Consider the following 19,291-nt stretch of genomic DNA (forward strand, 5'->3'; position numbering starts at 1 on the left):
TTCTCCCCACTGAAAACAAGCAAATGCAACATTTGTCGATGGCCTTTAGTACTCATTTGAAAATACAATTCTGGCATTGCTTTAAAGCACAAAATACTGAATTTAGCCGACCATTGATCATTGCATTAAATACTATGGTACCAAACATACTTAACAGATGAGAACTGCCTTCAATTATTGTAAAATATGCAATTAAGTAGGCAAAGCATCAGGAGAGCAACTGGGCATTATTGTGTTGATCCATCAATTGGTTTATACATACATATATACACACACACGTATTATATATACATATATTTAGAGATATATGTATATATAGATGGATATGTGTGTGTGTACACACACATGCATATTTACATATACACATACATACATATGTGTGTGTATATACGTATACACACGTTTGTGAAATACTGAAGTGTGCAGTGCTTTCTGAATATAAAACATTTTACAATAAAGGTGGACATAAATAACAAGTGCAAATGTTTCCAATTTGCTTATTACATTGCATAACCTTGGCAATTAGGCAGTGACCAACGCAAACGTAACACACTATATAAAGTGAGTGAAAGAAATCGGCTTGAAAACAGGCCTTTAGAGCGACCGAGTCCACAATAGAGGCGTCAAGTAAGGCCTCCGATGAAGTGAAGAGATTTTTGTACTTTTGCTGCCCCCACCATACCCGCCAGACTAAGATCATGTGACCGCCAAAGAATATGGCTACTGTCAGTGCATTCACGCAGCCAGACATCAGATGATGGGCGTGTTCCGAACAACTTCGTGGCAGCCAAACGCCGATGATTCCACCGGGGTATGACGACCCCCGGGTCAACGCTTGTAAACGTTCACAGATCCGACCGACCGGGAATGTTCCCACTGCGCGCCGTTGGTGACTCACATCAGAACACAGCATTTTAAACAACTCCCCGGCGGTGTAGTGCGTTTTTGCAGCGCTGCTCGTGTGGCAGTCTCGAATACTTCCCAGATGCCTTCCTTGGTTTTAGCGGAACACTCCAGATAGTCATATGCGCCAATGCGCAAGGCCATGGCGCGGCCGTCCTCCGCCTTTACCGGCTCCAGCTTTAACCGGGACAGCTCGGTCCTCACGTTGTCGTCGTTGCGGAGGTCTTTCTTGTTAGCGACTAGCAAGATGGGCACATTCGGGCAAAAGTGTTTGACTTCGGGGACCCACTTTTCCGGGATGTTTTCTAGCGAGTCCGGGCTGTCCACGGAGAAGCACATGAGGATGACATCAGTGTCCGGGTAGGACAAGGGGCGCAGCCGGTCGTAGTCCTCCTGTCCGGCGGTGTCCCACAAGGCTAACTGGACTTGCTTGTTGTCCACCTCGATGTCCGCCACGTACGTCTCAAAGACAGTCGGGACATACACCTCCGGAAACTCGTCTTTGCTGAACACAATCAGTAGACATGTTTTCCCACATGCGCCGTCTCCCACCACCACCAGTTTCTTGCGTATGTCTGCCATCGGTGCCGTTACCGGAGCCCTCCGCTCAACGTGGGTCCCGTCCTGTCCGCTGCCCCGGTTTGTTATCCCCCGTGAGGCGGTACGGCTACCTCCACTTAACTTCGGGTAACGCAACCTTTACCAGCAACAACAGCGATCTCTTTATAAAGCGTAGGGAGGTTTCCTAAATATAGCAACCCAATCGGAAATAGGGAAGGAAGATCACAGTGTGTAAAACAGGAGGTGATTGGATCCCATCGGCCTTCCTTATTCAGAGGAGGGTCACGGAGCGCCCAGGAACCAGCCGACCCTGGATCAGCCAGACCCAACTGAAAAGGGATGATGTATTCACAGCTTTGCTGTAGTTATGCGTTTACTCGTTTACGACGGAGCCACATGATATTAACACACATCCCGCAACAATTCAGTCGCTTATTTCTCACCAACCCTGCCCACAAAACCAAATGAACAAAAACAGCAATTCAAACAACATATTTCTAGCTGTATACTGGAAAGTATTGATTTTTGTTTTTCTTTTTTTCTGTGGAGGGGAGTCCATCACCAAGTCAGCGTCAAAAGATATCAGTCAACAATTAACGCTGTCACAGATTTATGTTGTTTGAGATGTTAATCAAAAGGTAGGTTATAAAGGTAACGTTACATTTTTTACATTGTTGTACGCATGTCTACGTAGTTCACACTATTTACAGGGAGGGGGCAGCAGCATAGGCAAACTCTTAGCTGTGACTATCAAGCTTAGGAAAACCAGCGCTCTCTCCAAGGAAACAAAACAATATAGAATTGGGTTGGCGGCGTGCAACAAGCATAGACCCTCTCACGACACGACAGTGCGTAAGTATCTCCTCTTTCTTTGTTCACTTTTGCAACCAAAGCTGGGCAAATATATGGTTGGAGCTCGACTGCCGTGATGTGAGTATTTCCCCTTTTGTTTAGCAGTTAAGGCCCCTCTGTTTGTAACTTGAAGGGGGGCCATGTTGTTTAGCCACCAGTGTTTGGTTGATGGTTTAGCTCACACAACACTACTTTGGCAAGTAGCGTTAGCAGCCGCTTAGCTTCTTGGTTCATGTGCCTAGCGGCTTTGAGATTGAGAATCGATATTACATACAAGTGAAATCGATTACTATGTACATATATAGCTCTCCGTTCCTTATAATGTCAGTGGCGAATTCTGCGTTGATGCCAAGGTCCTCCAATCAACAATAAACAGGCCAGCTGCGACTAGCGTGAGGTGGTTAGCTCGGGAGCTGGCTAGCCTCTCTTCAGTGTAGTAACGTCGGCTATGGCTAACATGTTTGATTTACCCCGACACGGATCCTTTTCATAGGCGTTCCGGGAACCCTAATCATCACAGACACCGTTCAGTTCAACAGTCAGCGACACGAGTTCCCATAAACGACGCACTTCAAGATCATCTTTAATGTACAGTCTAAAACAAGCCATCCCATTAGCAGCGGACTAGCTTTCAATAATGGCTAGCGCTCTTTAGCATGCTAAGACTTGGACATCAGTTCTTCACAATGAGCAGTAATCTTGGGTATATCATTATGCCGTATAATATTTTCAGCCTCGAATCGTGCTTATGTAGAACACTGGATGATGTGATTTATATGAGTTTGTCGTTGTTACGTTGGCAAAGTTACGATAGCTGTATGGCTCCTAGCTAAAAGGTTAATGGCAACGTTAACTAGCATTCTTGTTGCTGCAATCCATCGTCATTCCTTGTTCGGTTATTTTCTTGCACGTCCTGGTATTATGTAAAACTTAACACAGGCTTCATCGGTTAATCTTGGTAAACGACTGGTTAAAAATCTCTTAATTTGAATATTCATTATTATGATGCCTGCAGTTGACCATTGGTACGTCCGTAGAAGCGCTATCGCTTGAAGTGAACGTTAGCGATACGGGTGTTAGCCGTATCCCGACGAAGAACTGTTACTTGAACAAGTTATACAGTAACCATTTTGGTGGAGGTAACGCCATCATCTCTTCAACTGTACCTCAGTAATTTGTTCGTCTCAAAGCGAAAGGATATTCAGAGGTTAATGATTCATGGGTCTCGTATCGGCATAGCTTTGTTTTTAACATAACGTCTAAATACCCTTACCAACGGGTAACACTGGTTTGACATCAAGTCCATTTTGCTTCATTATTCAGAGAAGTACAGAGGGTCCCCTCATTTCTTAATTCTGTCTTCTTTAATCTCTTTTTGTTACAAGTGAACTTGAATGATGTCTATTTACTGAGAAATAATATATTTTTTTATGTTTGTTTATTTTTATGTTTGACTTTAGGTTTTCCCGTGGAATGAGCATTCCATGCAGCATCCTAGGTATGAATGACGTGGCCTGGCAGGAGACGAGAGGTGGGATGCTGCATGCAAATGGTACTCCTGAGGCTGGTGGTGTCCGGGTTCACAGCGGGGGGCCCCTAGCCACAGTTGGGGGAGCTGGACAGGCCCCTGGAGGCCCACATTTACAGGGCATAGACAGGGGTGTAAATGCTACCCCAGGCACACCACAACCGCCATTGAGTGGACGATCTCAGGATGATGCCACAGTTGGATACTTCTTCCAGAGGCAGCCTGGAGAGCAACTTGGAGGTTGTACACCTAACAAACATCGCTGGCCAACTGGAGACCCCAATCATGTTGATCAGGTTAATCACTTTCATTGTCAGACACTGATTTACATTTCAGTTTAATGCAATTTTGATGGAAACCTCAAATATTGGGTTAAGTGAATTTTGTTTTTATGTATTTTTAAATGTCATTTTTGATGAATGAAAGCGCTGAATAGATCTTTAAGAAATAGAATTTCACAAAACAAAACTGAGGTAAACAAAACATGAGCATCTGCTGTTGATGCCAATCAATAATTTTAGACAGTCTTCTCTTTTTATGCAGGTAATTTCATTGCCAATGCAACATTTAATATTGTTATAAAAGGACTGAATAAACAACAGAGATAGATACATTTAAATAGACAAAGAATAATGCAAAATCTTGGAAGCTGAACATAACCACTTTATAAAACGTCATTTATCCATGTCTACTATATTTAGCTCCACGCACTGATGGATAGTGAGACCTGCTCACTGGCAGCTGATCAGTAACTACTTACACCATATGACAAATTTTAGCTACCTTTTAACTTTATTTCAGATTTGTGTGATGATGGTGCCACCACACTTAAGAAAAACCTTTTAAAATCAAATATTTCACTGGACAATGTCAGACATATACTGTTCAGGGGTATTTTAACCATGGATAACAAGAGGTTTTCTTAAAAGATTGAAAAAACAAAGTAGGAAGTTTGGACTCTGTTTCCCACCCTCTGGGTGGGATTTGCAGCTGTTTTGAGGATAGAGCACAGCTGGAACACTTAATGATTAGGGGGAAGTAATGAACACAGGAAAGTTTAAGCCTTCTTTTCTCCAATGTCAAAGTTAGAACAATTTTTAACACTGAAAAATGACATGCTAGATTTTCTTACTTTAAATGTATGTTAATTTGACAAAAACTGGTGAAGAACCAGAGATGGTCAGATTGACAAGTTCAAATATTAAAATTGCCAAAATTAGATCTTAGATGTTCTTGATTACATAGGTCAGGTCATTAACCAAAAAGACATCAAAATTTGACATTAAAATCCCCTAACCAACTTAGAAAATTGACAGGGTCTAACACTAGCCTGCATTCTCTCAAAGCATCAGTGTTGTAAACTCAGCCCAAGACAGGGATTTCTGTCAGTGCAAAAAACAGTTTACAACAGGATAGAAATATATATTTGATTATTCCTTTCTGAAGCCTAATCAAATATTAAAGTGTAATATTCAAGTTGTCAAGACTCTGTGCTTAGGCCAATGTTCAACACCCCTATATGTTTTATATGTACATTGAAAGGCTCAAGTGCACTGTTGCTGTGGATTGTCTGAGAATCATTGCACTTTTGAATGGGATTTTTTTTTTCTCAAGTTAAGATTAAGTTAATCTAATGCTATTTGGTGTGTAGTCTATGGAGCCTGTTGAAGGCCTATACTAGCTGCATAAGCAGTTTGTTCTGTTCTTGTAGATTGTGTTTCTCCATCATCTTTTAATAAAATCTTCTGACTTAAGTTTTCCTTTCAAAAAATGCATAGTTATAGAACATGGAAATCAAGATTTAATTTTGCTTTCCATTACATGTTTTAGCACTACTCTTAACCATAACAACTTACGCAAAGCTGAATCAGAACTTCAACATAATATCATGTCCTTTTCTACTACTTGTCTCAGGTGCGTGCTGTTGATGAAATGAACTATGACTTTCAAGCTCTTGCTTTGGAGTCAAGGGGGATGGGAGAGGTAAGTGTTTGCGTTACATTTTATCTTTTGTACATATTAATGTGTTTTCCCCCTTTTATGATTCAGCTGATCTAAAACAGCTTATTTGCATTGGTTGTTACCTGTTTTCTTGCTTATGGGAACAAATATCACTTGGTATAAACTGATTTCTTCTTAAATTTAGTATCGATGTAATTATCTGGTTAGTTTTGGTCACTGTCTTCCCGGGAATTATACTTCATGTTAAACAGCTAATACTATTAAGAGTACTAAACTAAAGATATGAAAACCTAGTGGCAGTACGTGCATTTCACTACTCTGCCTTCAGTAGTGCTCCATTTATCAGTCCATCCCTCAATAACTGTGTTCTGGCTAGAAAAAACATCTTATTATGCAGGAATGCAGTATAAAGAGCCTTTACATCGCAGAGATAACTCGCGATCCAGTACTTTCATTGTGTCCTTGAAATGAAAGTTCTTGTTTGGCCAAAAAAATGGTACATTCTTAGTCGTTTTAAGATTTCCCTATTTTTCTTCACCTTTTCATTGTGGAGTTCTATTCCCCTCTGCACATACTCACCCAGCTGTAGATCCACTCTGGTTTCCCCAAAAGTTTTAGACGGCACCGTTGCTTTTAAGTGTCCGGCAGTGCTCTGGTGTGTCATTGCTGCCTTGGTTAGTCAAGTCAAATTTATAAAACCAGTGTGTCTCCAAACTCTATGTTGATCTGTAGCAAATAACAAGCATTCCCAGCGATAGAATTTGCAGTATTACTCGGAGCCTGGAAGCCAGGGGTACCACTCATAGTTAACAGACTGAAAGTGACGGACAAATCCCTTTCCTTTGCTGTAACGAGCTTGTTAGCTTCAAAATTGCCCAAACTTTCTTAACAATGTCCAGCATTTTGGAAAGTCTGTCTTGAAAATGGTTAAAACAATAAATTTGCAATCAAATGCATTTCTGCTCTTCCTTTAGCCATCATGGGTTGATGAATTAGCCATTATATCCCCATAACCGTGTTTGTGCAGGTCGCTGCAGGTGCAGCTTTCTTGCTCTGGCTAGTACACTCTGACTAACCAATCAAAGGGTGTGTGACACGCTGACATTACCTTGCCCCTCTTGAAGGCCTTGGTATCGTAACTCAAAATGTGATTGGTTGAAGCAACAGTTTATTCAACACTTATTTTTTTGCCAGCGTGCCTGTGAATCTGATTCTGCAGGCCTCCAGGCAGAGTTCTTTGACTTAGATTTAGCCTTGCAACAAAATAATGGCTGAAATATGATTGGTTAAAAGCTTAAATACAAAAATACATGTCTGGAATCAGCATAAACCAGGGAGAAAGCTATGAAAGGAAGCGGACAGACCATTTGGAATTATTTGATAAGCATTCATGGACAAAATATAATTAAAATTAGTCTTTGATTCAGATTTTTTAGGCTAGTAGGGAAAGCCTTGCAGGCTCTGACAGCCCTCCACATTTTGAAATCCTATATTATGTTCAGGAAACTGCAACTGAGCGAAATAAACCTGAACACACCAAAACAGAAAATTGGTTAAAATGACTTAAAATACCTTTATTTTATTTATTTATTTTTAGTAGGTAGGATTAAAGTTAACCACATCCCTTGTTATTTGAGCCTTAGCTGTTTCAATTCACTAAGAGATGCTGTGAAAATGTGTTCCTTTGCAGCTCTTGCCAGCAAAGAAGCTCTGGGATTCTGATGAATTGGCAAAGGAAGGAAGAAAAGGAATGCTCCTTGGAGAAGAGTGGAGGGACAATGCTTGGGGATCATCTCGTGAGTGACTGTTTTTACGTTCCATGTAGGATTTCCAGTTCGATCTGTATTATTAAGTCTATTGGTAATTACCAGTGTGACAACCAGTGAGTGCAATGTCTCCACTTGGCTTTTGCTATACATATGCTACTTCTTAGCTGTCTGTATATTTGATCATGGCTCTTTGTTCAGATCATTCAGTGTCTCAGCCAATCATGGTGCAACGACGACCAGGCCAGAGTTTCCATGGGAATGGTGAAGCCAATTCTGTGCTTTCACCTCGCTCAGAAGGGGGTGGTCTCGGGGTGAGCATGGTGGAGTACGTCCTAAGCTCCTCTCCAGGGGATAAGATGGATGGTCGTTACAGGAATGGTGGCTATGTGAGTTGAGACTTAGAAGCTCCTTGCTTTTGCACTAAATTAAATTGGCCACTTTTGTCTATTCTATAAGGATTGGGACATTCACTAACTAAGCATACTTGAAACTGCAGGGCGGAGGAGATGCTGACCAAGATGGCAGAGACAAGAATGATGTTCAGGAGAAAGTGTCTCCTTTTGAAGAGGATAAGAGTGCAGAGATGAAGGTTGGTGATGAGGGTGATCCTGCAAAAGCCAATGGAAGAGGCCTACTAAATGGAATGGACAGAGACTGCAAAGACTTCAAGTATGTGTATGTTTGTTTTTCAATCGTTTGAAAAATGTATCAGATTAACGGATTTTTCTGTAATCAATTTGCTTTACTGTTTTTATGAGTTTTTTTTTTCACTTGACAAGAAATAAAACAATATTTTCTATTTTCAAAATAAGTACATTAATGTACATAGATTTTTGTGTATTTGTCATTACTGAATTTGTGGTAGATTTTTTTCCATTTGTAAAGACAAATTTTCTAACATTACTGGTTTGGCCTCCCAGTCCAACTCCTGGAAGCCGTCAAGCTTCTCCCACTGAGGCAGTTGAGAGGTTGGGTCCCAGTCAAGCAAGTTTGGAGATAATGAGCCAGCATCACGCACATGTTCTTCAACAACAAAATGCTACCCAAAGCAAAGCTCCAGCTGAAGACTATCAGAACCAGGAGGCCCAAAACATGGGTGGAATGGAGCAGCCAGCTGGTGTGGAGTCTCTTCAATTTGACTATGCTGGGAACCAGATTCAGGTGGACCCCTCGGGAAATCCATTAGGGTTGTTTGACTACAATTCTCAGCAACAGGTCTGTTTAACCACTATCCATTTCCATGAAGAGCTCCAATTGTAAGTTTGCAAAACATATTGTGATCCTCTTTTGTTTGTTTCCAGTTGTTCCAGAGATCTAATCCCCTGACTGTTCAACAGCTCACAGCAGCTCAACAGCAACAATATGCCCTGGCTGCAGCCCAGCAGCAGCAGCATCTCGGTAAGTGGCTGTTTGTTTAAATGCATGTGGAGTACTGTCTGTAGTTTAATACAGTTAAACTACTTGTGTCCTCCATCATCATGATTACACTTGATTTTAACACCAAAACTGAAATACATTGCCATATCTTTTGCCATATAGCTGGCCTTGCCCCTGCTTTTGTGCCAAATCCTTACATTATTAATGCGGCCCCCCCTGGAGCTGATCCCTATACTGCTGCTGGGTTGGCAGCCACGCTTGCAGGTGATTACATCACACATGTTCACTCTTCTTCAGTTATTAAGTTTTAAGAGGCACTAAGGTATTTTTGAAACATGCTGATGTACAAAGTTAAATTAAAGGTTTACCAAACTTAGTTGCATTTATAAATCAATTTTTCCCCTCAGGCCCCACAGTGGTTCCACCACAATACTATGGTGTTCCGTGGGGTGTGTATCCAGCCAATCTTTTCCAACAGCAGGCTGCATCCTCTGCCAATCACTCAGCTAACCAGCAGGCATCCAATCAGGGACCAGGGCCAGGGCAGCCACAGGTAAGAGGTGTTTTCCATTTACAGCTCTCTCTTTTTTTCTCAATGTGTCTTTGTGTTGCCTTTATCAATCTTAATTTCTTCTTTAGAGTGGGTAGCTAGAATGGATTCATTATAAAACTTTTGGCCTGTGGTTATTCTAAAATTTTTAAAATCTGATTTGGCCAAACAGAACAAAGTATAAGAGCATAAGAGCTATAACCCCCATCAACTGCTTTTTCCGTCATTTCTATTTTATAAAGTCATAAGATACAGTTGGAATTCCTGCCATCTACCAAGTTGCAGTTTAAAAATATCCTTAAAAGTATTAAAACACTCTTTATTTCATTATCAGAATTCCTTAAAACAAAAATAATTGCCACTTATGAGGACTCAGTTACGTATGATATGATATCAATGCTAACATTCATTTGCAAGACTATTTTGATCAAACTGAGTTATCAACTCACATAATATAGTTTCCACTTTGAGGCTGAATGATAAATTAGCTTTCTTCCAGAGTTTTTTAAGTCAGCATTTTTTCATTTGTTTGTTAGTTTTACCTTTTTAAATTTAACCATTCACAATGGTTTATAGTAATCTAACACATGTTCACAATGTGACATGTACTCATAAAAACCTAACGCTGTTACACTTTACATTGGTGGTTACAGGTTTGTAAGACTTATATGGTGTTCAAAATTACTTTGCCTTACCTACATGATGAGAATGTGTTCTGTATATTTATAGCTTTAATGCATTTCTCAAGTGGATAGTCTGCATTGTAATGATGGTGCAAATTAATAAATAAATATTGGACCCTCCCATTCAAAAAAAAAACAAACTTTTTTGCATGTGTGGTCCTTTGTGGTCCAAAGGAATGCATGCGGAGATATTTCTGATATTAATGACGTAGACAAATACCCTGAAACAAATGCAGGACCTTTCAACAAACGCTATTAATCGCTAATGTTTATTAGTTATCCATCAAATAAGGTTTCCCCCTGCTCCTCAGGTGATGCGCACAGGAACCAACCAGCGTCCCCTTACACCAGGGCAAGGGCAACAGAGCCAGCAGGAATCACTTGCTGCTGCTGCGGCTGCAAACCCTGCACTGGCATACACAGGGATGCCAGGTCTGTACTTTGTATTTTCCCATACATTCAATAAATAAGATATCAGTGCCAAAACAGCATCTGTCTTTTTTGTCATTTTCAGGTTACCAGGTGTTGGCCCCTGCAGCTTATTATGACCAGACTGGGGCACTGGTGATGGGTCCTGGTGCCAGAACTGGTCTAGGTGGGCCAGTTCGTCTCGTCCAGACCCCTCTCCTCATTAACCCAGCAGCAGCACAAGCAGGTGAGTACCTTTTACTTAAAGATCATTTTAAATGTATGGAGTCACTCTTCATCATATAGCTTCACATTTCTAATTTTTTTAAAGTGTGGAGACATGGTTGCACTTTAACAACTTTAAATGTACTGTTCTGTGCATTCGCACAGGCTTAAAATTTCCCCACGGAGGAACGATATAGGAATATTCTATCCCAAACTTTCCCAGTATAACGACACTAATTGTCATTGCCTTTTCTGACCACTAGAGTTGAATGTGTGTGAAGTTTTTGCAATCACAATACGACTGCACTTCGCAGTTTTTCCAAATTAATACAAATCTGTATTTTATCTGCTCTTTGCCTTTTCTAGCAGCTGCTGTCTCAGCATCTGGCTCTGGTAACAACATGTCTGGTCCTCCAGCCAATGGGTTGTACCGCTCCATGCCTCAACCCCAACCTCAGCCTCAGCAGCAACAGGCTCCCCCACCAAGTAGCGGCCTGCCATCTAGTTCTTTCTACGGCTCTGGATCAGTCCCTAACACTTCCCAGAGCAGCTCCCTTTTCTCACACACTTCTGCTGCACCCCCACCACCAAGCTCCTCCCTAGGCTTTAGCAGTACTGGTGGTTCCCTTGGTGTCGGCCTTGGCTCTGCACTTGGAGGCTTTGGGTCTTCCGGTCAGTAGTTAAACCACAAGTTTTATCAGGAGGCCAAACTCTTTCAATTTGTGTGTTGCATGAGAAATACTATTTTCTTTATTGACTGCTTTTGATTAAAAGATTTTTATTGATGCTATCTAAACAGTAAGATGAAATTACATTTTTCTTTCTCTACCAATTTTTTTTTTTTTGCTTGTGAGTGTGCTTTTTTTTTTTAACTGTACCTCAAAAATTTCCCTCTTTTTTGCTTTCTTATAGTATCCAGCTCTACCAGTAGCAGTGTGTCTCGCAGGGACTCCCTGTTGGCAAGTTCTGACCTGTACAAACGTGGCAGTAGTTTGACTCCCATCGGCCAGCCCTTTTACAATAGCCTGGGGTACTCTTCTTCACCCAGCCCTATAGGTCTCACACCAGGCCACTCCCCACTCACTCCTCCACCTTCTCTGCCCTCTTCACATGGATCATCCTCTAGCCTTCATCTTGGTAAGTTCAGTAACCAAATCTGTAAATTGTATGTGGTTGTCTTTTATACTAAATAATAATAAAACTTTTAAAACCATTCCCTACAGCTGCTGTTGCTTAGTGTAGTATCTTGAGCTACTGTCATTCTGTAATCCTAGGTGGCCTGACAAATGGCAGTGGTCGTTACATCTCTGCAGCTCCTGGTGCTGAAGCAAAGTACCGAAGCACTGGTGGGACGTCCAGTCTTTTTAATTCAAGCAGTCAACTTTTCCCTCCATCTCGGCCCCGCTACAGTCGGTCTGATGTCATGCCGTCTGGGCGTAGCCGCCTACTGGAAGATTTTAGGAACAACCGCTTTCCAAACCTACAACTCCGTGACTTGCCAGGACATATGGTGGAATTCTCTCAAGATCAGCACGGATCCAGGTTACTGAGATAATACAGTCTGTTTTAGCCTGTCTTTCCTACAGAGTATCTTTTGGTGCTCCATATTATTTTCAACCAAAACATTGCTCACCCAAGCCATTCTAAGCTCAGTGATATCATAGTGTATGAAATGTACAGCTTGTTTAAGGTGCATAGTGGATATGGACCCATACAATCAATATAGCAAGTTTTGGGCTTACTTCCTCATATGACCTGATAACTAACTCGAAGCAAATACACACCCTTTCACATAATGGAAAATCCAGTGGTGCAGTGGTTAGCGCTTCTACCTAACGGCAAAAAGGTTCCTGGTTCAATTGACGGGGTCTTCTCTGTGTGGAATTAGCATGTTTTTTTATTTCATTGTGTCCCTTTCATTTCTTTTTTGCACAGCGCTTTGATGTAAAGCACTTTATGAATATATTTATTGTTATTGTCCTCAATGCAAAAATGCAAATATTAAAATCATGAATACACCCAACAACAATTATGTACACAGCTCTAGTCAAACGGTATTGATTTGAAATGTAGTGTATGAAAAAGCAAAATTTGACTACTTAAAACTGTTCAATTCTAACCACCCTCCAGCAGGAAGAAAACCACTGAAACAGAAGTTTGTTCAAACTATTACCACTGAACAAAGTCTCGCAGTGGTGTTGAAAGCCGTCTTTAGAATCTAACTTGTTAATGTTTAGTGGTTGTCATGAGATTGCTTTTTGACTGACATCTTAAATAGTCTACCATGGATTTCCAAACCTAAGCAGTACTATATTTGCATACTGAGAACTGAATAATTACTTTATCTTCTAACAAGCCTTTGCTTTGTCTGTTCTAGATTTATCCAGCAGAAGCTGGAGAGAGCAACTCCTGCTGAGAGACAGATGGTGTTTGGAGAGATTCTCCAAGCAGCATACCAGTTGATGACTGATGTATTTGGAAACTATGTCATCCAAAAGTTCTTTGAGGTTTGGGCTGTCAAAAGTTTAAGTTTGTGTTATTTCAGTATCAATGCAAGATTAACCCAAGAAGAGATTAAGTTCCAGTTTGTTTTCTTTATATTGTCTATTTTTCATCTTGTAGTTTGGAAGCGCAGATCAAAAACTGGCGCTGGCAACACGCATCCGCGGTCACGTCCTTCCCCTGGCTTTGCAGATGTATGGGTGTAGAGTTATTCAAAAAGCCCTGGAGTCAATTTCATCTGACCAGCAGGTAATTGTAAGTGAGATTTCCTCTCTTTTAAATTGAGTTTTTGTATCTATTGTCACACTGTTGACCATCCATCAGATTGAAGCATATTTTAACCCAGTGGCATCTATCTAATCCTAGAGTGACATTGTTCGTGAGCTGGATGGCCATGTGTTGAAGTGTGTAAAGGACCAGAATGGGAACCATGTGGTACAGAAGTGCATTGAGTGTGTCCAGCCTCAAGCCCTTCAGTTCATTATTGATGCCTTCCAGGGCCAGGTTGGTATAGTCTAACATAAAAGTAGAAGCCTTTCATTCTAAAGGAATTTTCTATCAACACACTTCCTGCAAGTTTTACAAGTTGTTATGAGTTCATATAGCAGACTGCTTCACACATGCAACAGAGCAATATTATGTTTTTTAGGGGTATGTTAACAATTAAGGATAATGATTTGATAATCAATTAGAGGGTTGGCTTTAAAGGTTAAAGCATATCTGTAATAGAGGACCCAGTTGTACTTATTTATTTGTTGCTAAAACATTCTTTTTTAAAACAGTTACTGTTCATTTGTAGCCGATAGTAACATTCTTGTCAATATAGTCATAGAATTTCACTTTTCAAGCAAGCCTTCTTAATTATTAAAATATTTTTATTCAATTATTTTTCTCTACATTTTATGCTGTTTTCAATTCTAACCCTCCTCTAGTTGCAGGAAGCATGTAAATCCCGTTTTGTCATTATCAAGGTTATGTTGTACTTTTGCTTTGTGTGGCCATAATATTCTTTTGGTGCTGTTCCATCAAATTTTGCAGGTGTTTGTGCTATCCACACACCCTTATGGCTGTAGAGTAATCCAAAGGATTTTGGAGCACTGCACCCAAGAGCAGACTCTGCCAATCCTGGAAGAACTGCACCAGCACTCTGAACAGCTTGGCCAGGTGAGGACATACTTCCATTAAGAATGTTTTTTGTTGACTAAATGTGACTGGTCGTTGTAAATGTGTGCTTGTCCTGTGAATTTGCATGTGTCTTCCATCTGTTCATATTCTATGCTGTCATTGTTCCACTGTAGTCACGGTTTGCCAAGTGTAAGAATAATGTAATTTTACTGCTAGCTATCATTGCATCTGATATGTGATTAAACATCCACCCTGCCCCCCCACTTATTCCATCTAGAAATATCAAGGCGTATCATTGGAGATGACACCCAAAACATATTATACAGTGTCCCGCGATGCACTGTTCAAGGTCAGAGCAATTTGCCTCACTCTCGCGGATGTCCCTGTGCTTTCTTCCTCTCTCCTTTTTACTCTTTTCTTTTGTAAAGAATCTGATTTAACATTTAGGTCGTTCTCCCCCTCCCAACTATACAGGCCTTCCCTTAACCTACTGAGCTGCTCCTTTCTTGCCTTTTCCCCTTTCTTGCTTAATGCCTCAAAGGATTAATGAGGTTTTCCTGCTGTCTGATGAGCCCTCTTCCTTGCCTACAGCATATCCTAGCTAATCTGCCCTTTTTTCTACGTTACATTGTACTGAGTTATTTCATAGAAGCTTAACTAATAGTAGAGTTTTTGGGTTACTTAATTTTTCATAGGTCACTTGAATTTTTCTTGACTGTAATTCTTACGTAAGAGCAAAATTCTAAACATTCATGTAAAACAGATTGACAGGAAATGCATTTGAAGGCAAATATTAAAAGATACAGGTGGAGATCTCATCACCCACCCAACAAATGACTGCTTTCACTTGATAAGTTCAGAGTGGTGTAATTTGTTGCTTGGTCAGGTGAGTCCTTGTCTCCATCTTGTCGTATTAAAACACCGCTAACTGTCTATCACCCATTTCTGAAGGGGCAAAGATGCTATTGGTTATGTTGCCTGGTCAGTAATTTATCAAACCAGCAGCATCTGTTTTGTCTGACCTTCCGCAGTGATGACGTAAATGGTATTTGTAAGACTACAGATGGGGGTGTCTCTCATTCATCTACCTATCATTTTAGTGATGCATGATTATCTCACACCAATCAAGTCAAACAGTGACATGTAGTGCATGAAAATCAATCAGACTAAAGGGTGTCATGCAGGAGCTTTGTTGTAGAGAAACATGACATGATTGTTCGTTGAGTTGACATCTGCACTGCCTCCTACAGGATCAATATGGTAACTACGTTATTCAGCATGTTTTGGAGCATGGCAGACCTGAAGACAAGAGCAAGATAGTTGCAGAAGTTCGTGGAAAAGTCCTTGTTCTGAGCCAACATAAATTTGCAAGGTAATTAAAGAACAAATTTGATGGTTGTTCTGCGGCCTTCTGGGTTGTGAAACTATTGCTGTTGTTTTTTGATTAACAGGATGTAAATGTACATTTTTTTTGAGAATGAAGTTACCTCTGGAAACCTTTTTTGTCACATACTATTCACACCTCTGAGTACTATATACCCAGCACAAAATTTGACTTTATTCCTGGAAAGATCATTTCTTGAAGAAATATTGACAATCAGTCAACAAATATCAGCTATTTGTGTTTAAAATTGAAGTCTGAAGGGAAAGACAAGTGGTCAGAATTTATTGATTTAAATCAAGGGTGTCAAACTCAAATACTCAGTCGGCCAAAATTTAAAGAACTGGTAAATGTTGAAGCCATATTTTAATAATTATAATTATAATTATTTTTTCTCTTGCAATTACAGGACATTAGACAGGACATTTTTCCTTGAAGGGTATTATATCTATGTTGTTTACCTGTAGTAAAATGTTTTCATTTGAATTTACTGTGAGGAAAGTTGCAGGGATAGCAATTGGCCACAAATGCAACATATTCTAATAATTATAATAATAATCTTGAATAATTGCTATTATTGTTATTATTGCTATTGCTATTTATATTTTATTAAATTCGTTCCATGCATTTAACCCATCATGGATGAACCGTGAGCAGTTGGCTGCTGTCCATCAGCGCCACAGGAGCAGTTAGGGGTTCAGTTTCTTGCTCAACAACACTTCGTCACACCAGGAGGAGCCGGGAACGTTCGGTTCCGGAGACGACTGCTCTTCCTCATTTCAACAAGTTTTCAATGACATGTTTTCATGACAATGACAACCTCTGTTTTTATAGTCTACCTTTTGTTTAGCCATTTTTTGGGGAAACTGGTATTTGAAAGTTGACACAGGTGAGTAGGTCCATAAGGCTGCTGAAGCTCCTACTCCTACTCACAGGCCTTAGATTGACATGCCAACGCAATGGCAGTGCATTGTGGTACCTGTAGTATCATGGTGGTGCGCGCAATATACCGATGGGCCAGCTCTAATAGAAATGAGGTATTATTATTATGCAAGCCAAGAATATTTAATTCATGAGCAAGATGTGGCCCATGGGCCTTGATTTGCACACATTATATAAATTAACTCGATGGTGATGCTCAATACTTCTTACAATTATTCTTATTATTCCTGTTTGCAGGACAACATTTTATGACAATAGAAGAGCTCTCAACCACTTTTAAGTCATTGAGGTTTGATCACTGATTAATAGAGACTTTGTATGTAGATAATACGTATCATTGAAATATATTGCTGTTAAAATATTTACAATCAGTCACTGCTACTAGTAAGAACAAATCTCATGGGCCCCAAAGACAGTGTGGAAATAGTCGAGAGATAGAATAATTCTAGTATACTGAAAGGATTCCTCTAATCATTTATGAATTTGTGATCAAAGTCTCCTCTGTTTTATCTCCTCTCAGTAACGTTGTTGAGAAGTGTGTGATCCATTCTTCACGTGCTGAGAGAGCTCTGCTGATAGATGAAGTGTGCTGCCAGAAAGATGGCCCTCACAGTGCCCTGTATACCATGATGAAGGACCAGTATGCTAACTATGTGGTACAAAGAATGATTGACATGGCGGAACCTGCTCAACGGAAAATCATCATGCACAAGGTTGGTGAACTAGAATAGTATAGAGACACATTTAAATCCAAAAAAGTTCTAATAATATGGATTAAAATAGATAAAGTATTTTTTCATCCCAAAGCGTATACTTGTAACATTTCTTGCTATCTTTTTATAGGTTTCATTTTTTTACATGAAAATCTGATTAATGAAAATGATGAAATGATTGGAAAAAATATTAAAGGACTTAATGGATTTAAAACAGAAATAAGTCATATGACCTGAAACTGTACTGTATTAGCATATTTTTTCCCCAAGATAGTAATCACCACCAACCCTCATAATAGACTGACATACCAGTAAGAGCCTGTTTCTCATGCCCTTCATTTTCTCCTCCTCAGATTAGACCTCATATTGCCACATTGCGTAAGTACACTTACGGGAAGCACATTCTTGCCAAGCTTGAAAAATACTACATGAAGAGTGGATCTGAGTTGGGTCCAATTGGTGGCCCCACAAATGGCCTCATGTAGGTGCATTGACATACTGGATCCTATGAAGAAGAGGAGTTGGACGCCCAAACCCTCTGTTCTATGAGAGATGCGCCTTAGCCATAGGGGTTAGTCTTTAACACCCTCTGTCAACCCACTTTTGAGGAATTACCAAAAAGAAAAGACAAGTCAACTTCATCTGAGAATGCTGTGACAACTGATCCCTGCCACTCTGCCACCCCTAGCCCACATCCCTAGTGTGGGCCCCCAGGGGAGGCACAGTCAGCAGGCCTATTTTCCTGGGTAAAGCACAAGCCCGTTGTTAATGATGTAATTGATGTATCTGACTGGTTTTCATATTATCTTGTACATTTAGTTTTTTACCTTGTAAATTCTCTGTAGAAAGAAAATTGCTAAAATTTACAATTCTTACAATTAACACCAGCAAGTGACTTTATAGGCTAAACTGAGTGATCCTTTAAAAAAATCCATTTGCTTTTGTAACCAGACCTACTATGTCAGCTGTTCTAAATAATCCCAGGTAATTGAATATATATTTGTATATTGTCCCATGCACAATAAAAGTGCGTTGCCATGCCTAAGCAGCTGATGAATTAGTTTTCAAATAGCACTGCATAGTATGGATGGATATAAATGCATCCGTCCACATGTGAGTAATACACATCAGGTGCCACAGTCACCCAGGGGTTTTGAAGACCTTTTTGCAAGCTTCCCTTTGGGGATCAATACAATAGTTCTGGTTAGTGTTTTCAAATGGTGGCTTTTTTGCCTTTTTAATTGCCTCGTATTTCCAGGCTAAGTGGATGACATGATTGCCATGTTAGCCAGCAGCTAGCTGTCCGAACAATTTTTGGTACTTAAATTTTACAGACTGAATGGCCTGAGCTGCTTCATCCACAGATTCCTATTTGAGCTGTATTACTCTTCCATCATCCAGATGATATCCAGGTACTCTGGTTTTATGCAAGATAAGTTTCCATTAACTTATACAAGCAGAGCATGAGGTTTGGTTGTACAGTGGGCTTGAATCTTGGTATTATTATTAAATGACTGTAGTGGGGCTTTTTTGTGGGATAGTGGGTGGGAGTGGGGTATGCATTGGCATGCTGTGACAGGTTTTAATCCTAGGAATGATTTATTTTTTTCTTTCTGTTTTGTGTAACATCTTATCTGTCTTGTAGTTTTGAGATGAACACTGCCCTAGAAAACATTATGTACTGAATAATCATCTCCTGCATAAAAGTAGTTTAGTGAAGTGTAGCATCATTATGTATTAGTAAAATGTTGCTTTTGGGTTGGGGGCTTACAGCAATGATGGAACCCCCACCGCCTGAAGGTCAGAGTAG

The 19,291-nt window shown here is 40.2% G+C and overlaps 2 protein-coding genes across 7 annotated transcripts; one reads left to right on the top strand and one right to left on the bottom strand.

Annotated features, from left to right (window-relative positions):
* Positions 1–30: 30 nt before the first annotated feature.
* Positions 31–1,912, bottom strand: LOC147222891 (rho-related GTP-binding protein RhoB). Its single transcript, XM_086166722.1, has one exon. The coding sequence runs from the start codon at positions 1,483–1,485 to the stop codon at positions 895–897; it is 591 nt and encodes a 196-aa protein (XP_086022848.1). The 5' UTR covers positions 1,486–1,912; the 3' UTR covers positions 31–894.
* Positions 1,913–1,960: 48 nt separating this feature from the next.
* Positions 1,961–18,107, top strand: pum2 (pumilio RNA-binding family member 2). 6 transcript variants are annotated; one of them, XM_086166715.1, is made up of 23 exons: positions 1,961–2,102; positions 3,777–4,140; positions 5,759–5,827; positions 7,497–7,602; positions 7,774–7,961; positions 8,072–8,244; positions 8,496–8,790; positions 8,877–8,973; positions 9,115–9,216; positions 9,360–9,505; positions 10,497–10,617; positions 10,700–10,840; positions 11,185–11,490; positions 11,731–11,955; positions 12,093–12,360; positions 13,196–13,325; positions 13,441–13,575; positions 13,687–13,824; positions 14,359–14,484; positions 14,723–14,794; positions 15,696–15,817; positions 17,289–17,481; positions 17,835–18,107. In XM_086166715.1, the coding sequence occupies exons 1-23, from the start codon at positions 2,077–2,079 to the stop codon at positions 17,964–17,966; spliced, it is 3,675 nt and encodes a 1,224-aa protein (XP_086022841.1). In that variant the 5' UTR covers positions 1,961–2,076; the 3' UTR covers positions 17,967–18,107. The 6 variants fall into 6 exon arrangements, with proteins under 6 accessions (XP_086022841.1, XP_086022843.1, XP_086022842.1 ...); XM_086166717.1 differs by having other exon boundaries at positions 13,441–13,569; XM_086166716.1 differs by having other exon boundaries at positions 11,188–11,490.
* Positions 18,108–19,291: the final 1,184 nt, after the last annotated feature.

Source organism: Fistularia commersonii, chromosome 20, assembly GCF_037954325.1.
Source record: "Fistularia commersonii isolate RoL2024-O1a breed Wild chromosome 20, RoL_Fcom_v1.0, whole genome shotgun sequence".
NCBI classification, from domain to species: Eukaryota; Metazoa; Chordata; class Actinopteri; order Syngnathiformes; family Fistulariidae; genus Fistularia; species Fistularia commersonii.